This window comes from Sceloporus occidentalis, unplaced genomic scaffold (genome assembly GCF_023333645.1).
Source record: "Sceloporus occidentalis isolate IW3139 unplaced genomic scaffold, rSceOcc1.0.p SCAF_89, whole genome shotgun sequence".
Lineage (NCBI taxonomy): Eukaryota > Metazoa > Chordata > Lepidosauria > Squamata > Phrynosomatidae > Sceloporus > Sceloporus occidentalis.
Window position 1 is genome coordinate 1,900,406 of NW_028317069.1, and position 15,104 is coordinate 1,915,509.

Genomic DNA, 15,104 nt, shown 5'->3' on the forward strand with positions numbered 1-15,104 from the left:
AGCAGAAACAGCTCGACGCTTGAACGTCCTTGTTTCCTTACCGCATAAGCCGATTCGGGAACTTGAGCAGTAATCCATACAAAATATTGCATGCTGCTACCCACTGAGGAACGCTTTTATCCGTTAGAAGGAGCTTCCTTATGGCATCTCGTATCACGAGAGTTGGGCTAGGTGTGTGTGTGTGTGTGCGTGTGCGAGTCTTTCCGGAAAATGCCTTTTTTTTTAATTTATTACCAGTAAAATATATTATTATTTCCGCAGCCCTCGATTGCCTTCCCGGACGATTTTGACGCGTTGGAATATGAGAAGCAGGTAAAGTGTTTCTTGTGGATCCGCTGGCAGGTAGCGAGCGATACCTTTCCGTCGGCTGCATGTTTATGTATCAAAGGCGCAACGGCGCGGAGAATGTTTGTCTTGCTAAAGCAATGCTATGTATGGTGCATCGCAGTGTGTAGATGGCACATTGTACAGAAATAAACTGTGTTGCCATGCAAACTAAAAAGTGTCTGTGTAGCGGTAACAGCGTACCTGTGTCGATTTATAGAAATACCTTTGATCTGAAGACAGAGTTTCTTGAAGATATTTGGTTGATAAAAACAGCGTCCTAATGAGACGTGTATTGTTTTGTTTCCTTGCAGAGGAAGGTAATTACCTGGCTTCTGAACCACGACCCTGCATCTCGCCCCACCGCCATGGAGCTGTTGAGATGCGACCTCTTACCCCCACCACAACTGGAAGAGTCCGAGCTCCACGAGGTTTTACATCACACTTTGGCCAATATAGACGGAAAAGCTTATCGCACCATGATGAGCCAGATTCTCGCCCAACGCATTTCTCCGGCCATGGACTTTACGTACGATAGCGATATATACAAGGTAAAAAGTGTAGTCGCGAGGATGTGTGAAGTCCGCTTTGCATCCTATAGTTTCTGGCTTGGTTTATTTAATATTGTCTCTCGCTAAGTAGATGGGTAACCTTGTAAATAAAAATAACGTGTGCAATGTTTGCACTTAGAACGTCAGATGTTGGCTCGCAGTAAAGTGTTAGTGAGCAAGGATTCCATAAACATCGTAGCTTGGTGATTAAATAAAATGCAACTGGAATTTGGCACAAGGTTACTGGACTTAACCTGTACGAAAAATACAGTACAGAGAAGATCCAGAGCTGCAGCACAGCGCTTCTGGCAAGGTCCAGTTACAAGACATAGTATACATTTATGTTTATCCCCTCATTGATTTAAAACATACCTATTACATTTTATACATTTTTCAACCATTTTTTAATTCGCTGTATAGCGATATATCATGTTCAGGGTCTGCAGCTTGGTAGAACCGCTGTTTTATCGGCATCCGATTTTCTCTTCTCTACACTCCAGGGTAGCTTCTCGGCCCGTTCGGCTAGGATCCACCACCACGTTTGTGAGACCATCTGCAAAGTGTTTAAAAGACATGGTGAGTTGAAGAAAAAAAAATACATAGTCCCTCTTGCTGTAGGTTTCGTTATGTTTCTATAGTGTATGAACATTAATGATAGAAGCGATCTGTGAGGCTCTGTCATCAGAACTGCCGTTTTTTGTTTTTTTTGGTCTAATTAACATAAGTCATTATGGATATATATACCACTGAACACTCTACACCTTTTTACTTGATACCATACACTTTGTAAGGGGGCACAGATCCCACCGGTACTTTGCGACCTTCCATGTCTGGAATGATTATTGTCGTGTTTCTTTTGTTCTTTGGGCAGGAGCTCTGAAGCTACACACACCGTTGCTCATGCCGAGGAGCAGAGGCACGTACGACAGCAGCGAGTCCGCGTGCTTTATGGATCACAGCGGCATGCTCGTGACTCTTCCATACAATCTCCGGGTACGTGCCGGCTTCTCACCTGTTACTAAAGCAAATACCGCTTTGATTTGTAACACTCTAGTAACTGCCCTCGGCAGTCTCCAGTAACAAGCAGGTAGACCAAATGCGAGGATTAAAATGATGTCAGTGAGTAAATAGGGCCACAGCTGCTCATCACTACTTGGGCATGGTTACTATGCAAACAGAGCAGCCGCTGTTTTAGAAGTTGGAGTGTCAGAATGCGGGATGTAAATGAAAAGCAACACTTTTTCCATTCCCAATAATTCTATGATCAGAGCGTTGTCCTAAATTAGAAGAATGTTTAGATGTAATTATCTTAAGGGTTCGCTGAGACCGTCCTTCCAAGAGTACCGTGCCCGACCTCCGCTCGGGCATCCATGATGTTACGCAAACGTAGAAACAACCATTAGGGCCATTCACTCTCAAACCTAACCTTATATTCGGGATGAGCTTCTGTCTGTCTCTCACTGTATTAACCTGTGCCACATGGGTATTTATCTCTGGTCCTCCATGGCCACTGTCCTCCATGCAGGGTGTCCGATCACCGAAGAGGGCAATCATCTGCCTTTTCGGTCTTGCAGCAGTACAGTACTGGGAAGGCTGTTCCATAGGAGACCTACAAAACACAGAGACATACCAAACAAGCAATATACACAATTTCTGCGTCAGGGCGCGTATTTCCTGATTTCTAAGGGCAGCCATCTTTAACACATTTGTAGAATATTCCTGCACATTCTGGTCACGTATAAAACCAAAGTAGCAGACTAACGATGTGGTCTAATTGCAATTTAAAATAAATTATGTTCTAGAACGGTCCCTGATTGGTTTGTTTAAAAAAATGGAAGCTGATGAGGCTTATAACCTTTTCTCCCCCCCTATAGATTCCGTTTGCACGATTTGTCGCCAGAAATAATGTTACAAACCTCAAAAGGTAATTATGAATTAAGCAAACGATATTGAATGATGCTCAGCGCATTATATAAATGAAAAGCCTGCGTAATACTCTGGGTTTATGATACTTACCTTTGGATTTTTACGTGAAGCTCGGTCTACGTGAAGCTGCTCGTTTTTCCTTCCCATTAAATTGAGAAAAATTACTTTTACTTTAGCTACGTGTGCCGGGTGTATGAAACACATGGGTTTATGTATGTAACACATGGATTTATGTATGTAACATGGATTTTCTGTTTTAGATACTGTATCGAGCGTGTGTTTAGGCCACGCAAGTTGAACCGATGCCACCCGAAGGAGCTCATAGAGTGTGCTTTTGACATCATCACCTCTTTGAACAGCTACTTGCCCATTGCTGAAACCATATACACCATCTATGAGATCATCCAGGAATTCCCCGCTTTACAGGTAGGTGCCGATGACACCATTATCTATCTCTGATTGGTGGAGGTACGCGCTGACATCACCAGCTATACAAAGTACGGTGTGCATCAGTAACATAGACATTGATGGCAGCAAAGACCCGTTTTTTGTAGCGTAGAGAGTCAGACCTTTAATATTTATGAGACTTCCACGGGCACAGTCACTTCCTATTTCACTGTGATTTCGGTGATCAGGAGCGCCAAGAGATTAGCACACGAGACCGACACTCGGAAAAGGACTCTAGCATCATTTCCCAAGTCGCTGTACCTTTAAGGATAGAGTCTTGTACCTGGAACTCATATTTAGGGCTGGATTTCTGTTCCAAGGGTGCAGAAACAACCGGCACTCCACTTTCTGTCACAAAAATGAAGAAAATTAGTGACGTTCTCGCTGTGACATGCTCGCTGTAAATGGAAAACTTCTGTGTGTTTTTTTTTTTTTTTTAGGAAAGGAATTACAGTATATACGTAAACCACACATCTTTATTGAAAGCCATACTTCTTCACTGTGGCGTGCCAGAGGATAAACTTATTCAGGTGTATAATATACTCTACGACGCCATGGTAAGCGCAAATTAAATAAAAAATGCCATCCATTATCCGCAGGAAGAGTGAGGAGGTCTTTAACCTGAAATGCTTAGTATGTGAGACCCGTATTTAGAATATTATCTGGATTATTTTAAAAACATAGACTATTTACCTCTATAGGGGGGAACAAAGTGAATTAATTTTTATTATTATTATATTACCCCATGTTTTTCCATGAAAATGTATTTGCAGATTGAGAAGTTGACAAAAAGAGAAGTTGAAGCCAAGTTTTGCAATCTCTCTCTTTCCGAGAACAACGTAAGTCATGGATAGTTATTTTGAATGCGACATACAATGGGTAGAATTGTCAGCCTTGACGGCCCATTCCCTGTTCATATTTTGATTATATATTGATTAAAGTTTCAGCTGCATCGTCTTTACAAGTTCATCGAACAGAAAGGAGAGCTTCAGGACTTGGAGCCAGCAATGTCCACCCTGACGAAACAGAAATCGGGAGTTGGCATGTTGGCCAAACAAGGCTTAAAAGACCTGGAAGAAGTTATCGGCTTGGTGAAGAGGCTTGGGATAAAGCTGCAGGTGAGAGTTTAAGCAGCACTTATGTTATACGTGTAATAAGCGTGTAACACAGGCGGGCATTGGATACGCTGCTTAAACGACAGTGGGTTTAATGTTACATATGGTGAGTTTTCACAGCTCACCTCTAGCCGCTCTACATAGACATCTTCCTTACCCAACCCTTTCTCTATGCCCTCTCCTTCTCAGTCTGGCCTCAAGTGTCGTCGACATTTCAGGTCATATCTTATGTATAGCATACCTTTCACCTCTAGGTGGTTGTGAACTTTGGGCTTGTGTATAAGATGCAGCAGCACAGCGGGATCGTGTTTCAGTTCGTAGCGTATATTAAACGCCGGCAGAGGATCGTCCCGGAGATTCTTGCAGCTGGTGGCAGATACGACCATCTGGTGAGTACACGATGTAATAATAGAGCTTTTCCTCTGTCTGTGAACAAGTAACCCTGTATTATCCACTTGAATAATAGTGATGAGACTGCGTGTGGGTTTATCGGTTACCAAACGCAGGCGCATCTTTGTAATCAGTGAAGCCCAGCGGCAGTTCACATCCCACCAAGTAATATTTTAGTGACGTGGCAGAACCGATCTCTGGGGCCAACAAATTAAGCCGTAATACTGTCCCTTTATGGGAGTCCAGAAAGTTTTCTGGGTATGAGGCTATCACAGGGTTCTAGCACTTGAAAAACACCGATAATACGTATAGAAATAGCAAAAGACCTGCTTATGTGTGTTAAATTGTGTAAATAAAATATTTTTATTTTTTTTGCAGAAAAGTCTTTTTGTACTTTGTTACTGAATATTGTGTTGGGCTCGATCCCTCCACTGTTTGTATGTTTTGTAGATTTCACAGTTTAGAGGACCTCAGTCAGGATCCATCGCTCTTCCCTACGCTGTGGGTGTCAGCATAGCCATAGACAAAATATCTGCAGCGCTTTCCGGCGCGGAAGAAAACGTAAGCAATAACGTCTGCTGTAAGACTGTTTCTACATCCGAGTCGTTCCTAATAAAACGCAGATACCTGGGAACTTTAAGGATTTCTTACAGAGGATGACCATGTCCAATCCCCAGGATTGTAAGGGTTAATAATATATACTATATATAATATATATATATACACACACAGTCAGCTTAGTTAAGGTGTAGGAAAAACTTAACTACGAATTATAGCCATGAAAGTCTTTTGTGGCCTTAAATGCTGCCACATTACATGGAAAGTATAACAATACATGCGCTGTATTTTAGAAATACAGTAAAGTATTCTATCTTACGTGTTTCCTGAGCAGTGAAGAATGCGCAGTAATACCCCCCAGATAAATACCCCACGCACCCTTCACTTTAGTGTGTTTTCTCCCCCCCCCAGGTAAGCAGCTGTGATGTGCTAGTGGTAAGCGCTGGGCAGATGTCTGTGAACAGAGCTCTTACCATAATCCAGAAGTTGTGGACAGCAGGGATCACTGCTGAGATCATGTACGACTGGTCGGAGGTATGTGCAGACGTCACGCACAGCAGCTCACCAGAATCTCCTAGGAAAGAGCAGATAAGAAATGGAACGTTTGTTGCCGGCTTCTGAGCGTTACACACATTTTGCGCAGTGGCACCTAATACTTCATTACACACAGTTTTAGTAGGAAGATTATGTGTAAGGGACTGTCAGTGTCTTATGTGTATTAGGCTGTGGATCCCAACCCAGTTCTCAACAGGGCAAGATTCTGTTCCTAGACTGTCGGTGATTGTGCGTGTGGCTGGGCATGTGTGATGCACTGTCGGTGATTGTGCGGGAGCCTGAGGCACTGTCGGCGATTATACATGTGGGGGGCGTGTGTGAGGCACTGTCGGCGATTGTGCGGGCGCGTGTGAGGCACTGTCGGCGATTGTGCGGGCATGTGTGATGCACTGTCGGCGATTGTGCGGGCGCGTGTGAGGCACTGTCGGCGATTGTGCGGGCGCGTGTGAGGCACTGTCGGCGATTGTGCGGGCGCGTGTGAGGCACTGTCGGCGATTGTGCGGGCGCGTGTGAGGCACTGTCGGCGATTGTGCGGGCGTGTGCGAGGCACTGTCAGCGATTGTGCGGGCGCCTGATGCACTGTCGGCGATTGTATCTGTATTACCTAGTCGAGTGAAGCCATTTCCACGCTGCGTGCTTTTACTGCACAAACACTATTAAGTTGCAGCTCTCTGGTTAAAGTGCCAGACTTTGTGTTTTGGGGCGCCAGCCTGTGCCGTAGCACAGTACTTTGTATGGTATGGGGAGATACATTCGCACGGCACAACCTCGCTACTAACCTGTTGGATTTCTGTTTAGTCACAGGATGAATTACAGGAATATTGCAGACTGTACGGAATCACATGCGCCGCTATTATCTCAGACAAAGAAGGAAGCCATGTCAAGGTAAAGCTCTAAAGAGACAGCAGCTCTTTGAATAGTTCAGTACTCGTTCTTCTATAGAATGGCTGATACCCCAAGGAGCTCACCTGCTGGCACCAGCAGGGGGCATACAGTATTATTATTAAGTAAAAACCTCTACATTTGCTGGACAAGGCGTATAGTTAAGGGGTTTCATCCGATATAAATGGGGCAGTACTCACCTTTGGGATGAGGTAAACACGCCAGCTATTCCTTGCGTAAGCACGTTGGTAACACTGGTGCACTCCTTCAGTTTGGGCGATGCAGAATACACGCGTGTTCTTGCTGTCGACCATTATTAGTTACACCGGTAATTGAGAACGAGACCAGGAGAGTCATTTGGGTTTTTTTGTCAAACAGCTGAAAACCTTTGAGAAGGAACGGCAGAGCGAGAAGAGAATCCTAGAGTCGGAACTCATAGATCACCTCGTGCAGAAACTTCGGCTCAGGGGCTTTGAAGAAAGAAGTAGCAGGTAATCGTCTTAATGAAATATATCGCCAGCATTACACACAGTCATTTAATGACAGATGGAGAAATAACGGGTTTATTACCTGCTGCTGTCATGTGGCGGATTTCCCGTGATGCTGCCCGGTCTCGGTGTACAGCGCGATGTTCACGGGGCATAGACTTCTCGGCATAAGTCCACGTCTGGTATCCCGGTATCTGACGACTTTCACTGCGGAATAAGAGTCTTGCTTGTTCTCTAGCACTTCTCTCTATTCCCTAAATTACTTTAACCTTATTGTTCCCTAATAAGAAAAACTACCTATTAAACCCCATAATTCAGTCACTGCTACCCAGACACACAAAGGGGTACGTGCGCCAGAATGAAGTCACACGGCCATACGCATTAAATGAAATGGATCAGTACATAGACACGGCTATAAAGCCAAATTAATAACTCAAAACACATGAAATCTCACTCGTTAAAATACTTTAGATCTTTTATATATAGCACAGGCAAATCCTGTAGGATATGACAGATTGGGGTTAAACATAACACAACCGTCAACATATTCCCTCCTTGTCTCTGTTTAGAGAAGTATTGGAGAGTCTGTCGGCACAAAACGTGAAAGGATCCTTTTCCATCTCCCAGAGTAAGTTCGGAGTGTCCTGTTTGTAGAGTTTTGCTTTGCGTTCTAGAACACCGGGGTACGCGGGATGTTATATCGCTTAAGTTTCTTTATGGTGCAGCTTTAGTCACGTGGCTTCTTTAAACCCAGGAATTCTATTTTCCCATTATTTAGTACAGTGCAGCAAGATACGATGGATAGGTTTATATAAAGGCAGCAGATTAAAGCAGATAAGTCACTTTCTCCAGAACCTCCATTTATGAGTTCTACACAGTAAATAAACCTCCATCGTGGCGTTAAATATTAAAATAAGCAATATATATATATATATATATATATATGTATGTATGTATGTATGTATGTATGAAAACCCACCTTATATGTGTAGCAGGGGAACAGCCATCTTCACTCCGTCTTCTCAGGTACCCCCCTATTGTAAAGGTGCGCGTTGCAGCCATTGTAAGGGTCAGGTCAGGAAAGGAAATTAAGGTGATGCTGGATCTGCCATAGGCTGCTGCCAAGGTAAACTTTTAAACTGAGCATCTCTGAATCAAATCCAACGACAGACAGACGGACGGACAGACAGCACACGTTCGTAGTCCCTAGTTTGTAGACTGTGACCATGCCAGCCCCCCCCCCCCCCCCCCAACACAAGTAAAACACGTAGAACTCGGAACACAGGGAACCGTAAGGGTTTGTAACGTGGAACCCCATAACAATAGTACTAAAGAACCGGCAGCTACTCTAATCCTTAGACTTAATCATCGGACTGCTTCGGGGCATGTGCCACGTCACAAACCACAAAACCTTCCGCTGTTTAATATCATCTTCTCCCAGAGTAGAGCAAGATCGTTCGGCTAATAAATCGAACTCATTCTGTCCTGTACTCGGGAACATACACCTTGGGCATCGCACTCACCAGAATCATGAGCCCCCCATCTTATCTTTTGCCACCTACTCTCAGAGATCTAGTCTCTAAATGCCAAAGCTTTAACGATGTGAACTCGATCACTAAACTCCGCTGGCATTTCATGGCAACAACTTTCAACAAGCTATGACGACGACTTACTATATGATAATTACTAGATAATACTCAGATCATCATCCTTCTTACACAGCGCCAACGATTTACGCAGAGCTTCCAGCAGTCCATACAAAGAGTCTGACAAAACCGTCCGACTCAGACCCCCCATACACTAGGGTAAAGAGGTCCGGGCTCGCAGGCTTACAATCTAAGCGAGTTTGGTCAAAAGTCTGTTTGTATAGATTCTATCATTCCTTCGTTGTCGATTGCGATAATTCAAAGGACGGAATGTTCCACCTAACGTGATGGAGAGCCATGTTTCTCTGCATGGAGGAGATTAACCAGAACATTCTCTTCACGGCAGGCCAGTTTGAGCAGCACAGCCCGACCATAATCCCCAACGTCGGCGTCATTTCACCGGAAAGGCTGTCTTCGAGCGCGAGACGCCGCTTTGAAACTCAGGTAACCGTTCTGATCTGAATTCACATCGCGATGGTCTCTTTCTGCGGACAATGAATGCATCTTCCTGTTAATACCCCGACAAGTGAACTGGGCAGCCGTGCCGAGGACAGCAGACACCGTAGTTACCTCTACTTCTAACAATTTCTATTGTCAAGAGATTCTGGCGGTGAGAATTGGCAACAGTAACATCACCAAGACAGTCCCATCCGGGCATGCGGTGCATTAAAAACCACCACTAACACTCACCCCTACCAATACGCAGAAAACGCAAGACGGGTTTAATACAATCACTTTCTGCCATAACCGATTCCTTCAAAGGGAACCTAAGAATTGGATAGTTTACCTAGAGGGGAACCAGTGAGTGCGTGTGTGAGTGTAATGTGTGTGTGATGTTAAGGAATCTTGATATGTTCTTTAAAAGCACTGTCCTTTTGCAGGTACTTTCCAAACTCCAAGCCTTTATCACGCACTTCCAGCAGCGAAACACTGAAATTGAAATCCTGGCGGTAAGTATTGTCTTTGATGCTGTGGAGCGGATTCCACTTTTGGAATTTTGTGCCCTCGTTGGCACGGTGTGTATCCGGGTTGTGTTTAGACGGCAGAGATTATTGGAGGTCCGCAGACAGTAGTTAGGATTTGAGATGAGGGACTTAGGTCTTTTGCCGAACATGAAGAAGGACAGGGTGGTGAAGAGAAGCCGCGCTTCACCCGTCGGATTCACAGCCCACTCCCTAAACTGTATTTTGGGGATTCTGTGCTCCATCTCCCCTTTCGGGCTCCATTAGACAGACTTACAGCAGGTTTTAAGGAGAACATTCAGCGCATCAGATCGTTGTACACAGTTTGCTTCCGATGCCTCCACTGATATATGTAAAGTCACTGGGAATGGTTGCATCTGAAGCAGAGACCTCTGAGGTCCCAGAAGCTCATGTGACTTTACATCTTTCTGTGTCGGCCAAATAAAAGGTATCAACTAAAGACTATCTTACAGAAAAACAACATACTACATGCCCAGCGTCTGTTGATGTTGCCGGACTACTATTCCCATCATACTGATCAAGCTTTCATCTAATACGTTCACATTTATCTATACGTTTCGTTTCTAACATTCTCTAGGTGGATCTGTCAAGAGAAACCATCCAGAATTTGTTAGCGCTGGAGGTGAGTAACACCGGCTTTGTCCCAATAAACGCTTCTAGTCTAAGCAGCGTGATGAGGGGACGACGTAGCTAGTTACAGACCAAGATACAGCTGCCCTGTCGTCACCACAATCGGTTTTCCGTAACAGGGATATCACCACCATGAATAGACTCGGTCATAGGCCACGGATGTGGCTCTTCTACACAACACATAGTTCAGGCTATGTATATTAGTGATAGCGGTGCAAAGATTCAAATGTCGTCTTAGCCCCATAGTAACAAGTGGCAACATTCCAACCAGCAGTACTATCTCAAAGGTTGCTTTGTCGCTTTTATAGACAACTGTTACTTTAAACAGCAATAAACGGTGACATATTAAGCCGCTCAGTAAGATACTGAGATAGTACATGCGCTGATAATAAGAACGGACCTAAGGGTCTCACTGCAATAACAGAGGCACGTCTCCCAGAACGATCACGAGCAATAACTGGGGGTTCTTATACGTTCCGCACTAACTATACGCTCCGAGTTCTCTCTCTGCAGTTTGGAGATGAACAAACTTTCAACGCTTCAGTAAAGCAACTCATGTCCCGGCTGCCAAAACAAAGATATCTAAAACTGGTCTTTGATGAAATTTATACCATCAAAATAGAAAAGAGGTAAGAGCCGCTGCCTATGACATCATGATTACACATTCTAGCGTAATAAGTATTAGGATTACATGGGTTTGTGTAGAAAAGTGTTCATGAAGCACTTGATGGGTCCTTCCCCATACCTCTTTCTCCACATTATTTTCTTTATCACCAATCTTGGGACACTTGTTGAAACCACTTAATGGTTATTAATTACTTTTAAATATACTGCACTTTTCAAAGAAAAGCACATTTTGTCTATTAAAATAGACAACGGCCCTTTATCACTCATCACTCCGGTGTTCCAACGGCCCTTTATCACTCATCACTCCGGTGTTCCAACGGCCCTTTATCACTCATCGCTCCGGTGTTCCAATGGCCCTTTATCACTCTCATCACTCCTGTTTTCCGACGGCCCTTTATCACTCCTGCTTTCTTTTTAACGGCCCTTTATAGCTACCATCACTCCGGTGTTCCCATGCTCCTTAATCACTCCAATCACTCCGGTGTTCCAATGGCCCTTTACCACTCCCACTTCTGTGTTCCAATGGCCCCTTTATCACTCATCACTCCGGTGTTCCAATGGCCCCTTTATCACTAATCACTCCGGTGTTCCAACTGCCCTTTATCACTCCCATCACTCCTGCGTTCAAATGGCACGTTGTGTTCACTGATCCAATTTTAAGTTTAAAAGGCTAATAGTTTGTTAGAAAATCCCTTTGAAATTATGTTACAGACAGAAATGTCCTTCCATGAAAAAAGCGCCAGTGACCCCAAACTTTTGAAGGTAGTGTAGAACAAGAACTTACATTTTCCCTGAACAGCCTACAACTACCTGAAGCAGGCGTCTGGTGTCTAACGCCCCGCGTGATTCTCTCTCTGTACAGAGTGCCCGTACTGGTGTTATACAGCTACAGAGACGATTACTACAAGATTCTGGTGTAGTCGGGATCTCCCGGAGGAAGGCGCGTCGGGGACACACTACCGCTGAACTATGGACACGGACGATCTCGGTGGGAGACATTTTTGTTTTTATTTGTCGTTACTGAAGTGCAGCACAAGGCTCTGCGGCTTTCTGTAACCATCGGATCAGCGATACAATCAAATATAATTTCTGTATACATTCCTACACGGGATAAAGGAAAGAGGCAACCTCCGCACACTCTGCTGCCTGAGTGTTAAACCGCCGCTAGCCGCTAGTGCAAACTCCCGCAGCTTAAGGGGTATCTTAAATCTATTTGTCATGATTTACAAATAAGTGAGACTTTTGTCCCGATCGTTCATTTTTTCTTAAGCCGCACGGCTTCCTATAGAGGGAAGAAGAGAATCATGTGGAAAGTATTCGTGATGGCTGCTGGCATCCATGCACAGATAAGGCGGATTGGGATTCCTTTTTGCTGCGTATATAAAATATAATTAACCTTAAAGCGGAGTTTTTGTGACGTTGGTGGCTCCACTTTAATTGTCTGTTTGGATTCTGATGAAATATGTCTGTTTTAGGATATACGGTAAATAAAGGCTTTTTTGTTTTTTGGACAACTGTCATATGTATGTTCTCACCTCCAGTGGCGTCGCTACAGGGGGGGCAAGGGGGGGCAATTGCCTCCCCTAGGTTATTCCTCCCCCCCCCCCCTGCTGAATTTGGAACCATCCAGTGTGATAAGGGAGGGAGAAGGGTATGCATTAATGTGTAAATGAATTGTCTGAATGAGGGAGAGCATGAGTTAATGAGTATGTGTGTATCATAGATGTATAATTGTGGAAGGGCAAAGATGGCACTCACCGGGGAATTCTCTCTGACAGCCGGGGAAGGTCTGCGCGATGGACGCAGACAACCCTGCTGCTAGCCGCACCTCCTTCCGGCTGCAGCGGAAGTCTACACGCTGCCCGGACAACACACCGGGAGTCAGAAGCACCGGTAAGTTGTTTTTTTTGTTTTGTTGGGGGAGGTGTTAAATGGGGGGCATAAGGCATTTCTGTGGGCAGAGTGCTCCTTGAAATGCCTTTTAACCCCCTTAATGCCACTCTGCCTCCAGAAATGCATTTTAACCCTCTATACGCCACTCTGCCTCCTGAAATGCCTAATACCTCCCTATATGCCACTCTGCCCCATCATATGCCTTTTAACCCCCTAAATGCCAGAGTGGCATATAGGGGTATAAGGCATGTCTGGAGGCAGAGTGGCACATAGGGGGTCAAAAGGCATATAATGGGGCACAGTGGCATATAGAGGGTTAAAAGGCATATCATGGGGCCCAGTGGCATTTAGAGGGTTAAAAGGCATATCATAGGGCCCAGTGGCATATAGGGGTTTAAGGCATTTATGGGGCAGAGTGACAGGCCTGGGGGCAGTTTGTTAAATCAAAGGACTTAAAAACAAAATATTTTTCTCAATCATAGCTTTTATAAAAAAAAAATAGTTTACATGAATTAACATTAACTGGTAAAACTTTTTTTCTATAGGGTCGTCTTATATTCAGGCTTTTTCTTTTTTTTTTTTTTCCTAAATTAATATTCAGATTTTGGGGGGTTGTCTTATAATCGAGCAAATACGGTAATACCAGCAATGCTGTTTCCATGTATTTATTTGATCTATACCTGCAATGCTACGTTTTATATATTGTTATTGTATACCTGCAAATAGAGGATTTGAATGTTTGATTCTGTTGATTTGATATATATATACCTTCAGTGCTGAGTGAATTTCAATTGATCTATGCATGCAAAGCTGGGTTTGTGTGTTAATGTGTTGATCTATACCTGCTATCGGCAGCAGGGTCTAATATTTATATTTATATATATATATATATATATATATATATATATCAGCAGGGTCTAATATTAACGAAACTGCCAGTTCAGCTGTAATTTTGACATCATGTTTCATAGTCTTTACTTCAAAGAGATAAGTACTCATTATGTAGATAAAAATGCATGTTTAATGCGTATATGTGACGAGGCCATCACATAAATCAATAATAAAGGGAGGGGCTTGCTGGGGGCATTATTACAAATAGTGGTGGCTGGAGGCGATTATACAAGGGTGTGGGGGCACCACATTAATCTATACTAAAAGGGTGCTGGCTGGGGCATCAATACACAAGGGTCAAAAACACTAAGGGGGTATAAACAACAATGCAGTGTGAAAAATCCATCCTGATGTAGACGTCGGTGACGTAGATTGCGTCCTGCTGTTTGTGTGTTTTTGGTTATCAGTGTACCAGAGCCTGTCCTGGGGGGTGTGTGTGTATAGGTGTTGGTGTGGCAGAGCCTGTCCTGATGTGGGTGTGGCAGAGCCTGTCCTGGGGGGTGTGTGTGTATAGGTGTTGGTGTGGCAGAGCCTGTCCTGGGGGGTGTGTGTGTATAGGTGTTGGTGTGGCAGAGCCTGTCCTGGGGTGTGTGTTTGGGTGTCGGTGTGGCAGAGCCTGTCCTGTGTGTGTGTTTGGGTGTCGGTGTGGCAGAGCCTGTCCTGTGTGTGTGTTTGGGTGTTGGTGTGGCAGAGCCTGTCCTGGTGTGTGTGTTTGTGTGTCAGTGTGGCAGAGCCTGTCCTGGTGTGTGTGTCTGGGTGTCGGTGTGATTGGTTATCTGTTTCCTGGCACTTAACTTACAGTTGAAATTATTTAATTTATACTTATCCAGAGATAAAATGCCCTCCTGAAGTTGTAGTGACTTCAGGGGACAAAACATCCAAGGCCCTGAAATAATTTAGTGGAAAATTAAGGTATTGTGTTATTTACTCTAATATTTATTTCAAGGATTAGTCGTACTAAATTGTGGCTTCAGGCTTCCCATGTTGAATGACCGAGTATTATGTTAGTCCAATAACAAAAGTATCATTCCATAGCACATTACTTTTGGCAATATATATATATATATATATATATATATATATATATATATATATATATATATATATATATATTTTCTCAGTGGTATGATTTAATGGTGGAAATTATGAATGCCCCCCCAGTTTGACTGTGGTATCTTGTGTGCCCCCCCCTATATAT

General features: G+C 43.9%; 1 protein-coding gene across 1 annotated transcript in view; it reads left to right on the plus strand.

Annotated features, from left to right (window-relative positions):
- The window catches only part of LOC149284686 (eIF-2-alpha kinase GCN2-like), a 35,029-nt gene extending 22,987 nt beyond the window's left edge, over positions 1-12,042 (plus strand). The window contains exons 21-40 of the mRNA XM_089496314.1: positions 262-312; positions 639-875; positions 1,376-1,451; positions 1,747-1,868; positions 2,750-2,799; positions 3,062-3,227; positions 3,689-3,805; positions 4,022-4,087; positions 4,196-4,366; positions 4,618-4,752; positions 5,204-5,326; positions 5,723-5,845; positions 6,665-6,751; positions 7,127-7,239; positions 7,806-7,864; positions 9,229-9,326; positions 9,764-9,832; positions 10,443-10,487; positions 11,009-11,124; positions 11,985-12,042. Coding sequence (XP_089352440.1) covers positions 262-312; positions 639-875; positions 1,376-1,451; positions 1,747-1,868; positions 2,750-2,799; positions 3,062-3,227; positions 3,689-3,805; positions 4,022-4,087; positions 4,196-4,366; positions 4,618-4,752; positions 5,204-5,326; positions 5,723-5,845; positions 6,665-6,751; positions 7,127-7,239; positions 7,806-7,864; positions 9,229-9,326; positions 9,764-9,832; positions 10,443-10,487; positions 11,009-11,124; positions 11,985-12,042 — 2,082 coding nt within the window. The remainder of the gene's footprint in view (positions 1-261; positions 313-638; positions 876-1,375; positions 1,452-1,746; positions 1,869-2,749; positions 2,800-3,061; positions 3,228-3,688; positions 3,806-4,021; positions 4,088-4,195; positions 4,367-4,617; positions 4,753-5,203; positions 5,327-5,722; positions 5,846-6,664; positions 6,752-7,126; positions 7,240-7,805; positions 7,865-9,228; positions 9,327-9,763; positions 9,833-10,442; positions 10,488-11,008; positions 11,125-11,984) is intronic.
- The last annotated feature ends 3,062 nt before the right edge of the window (positions 12,043-15,104 follow it).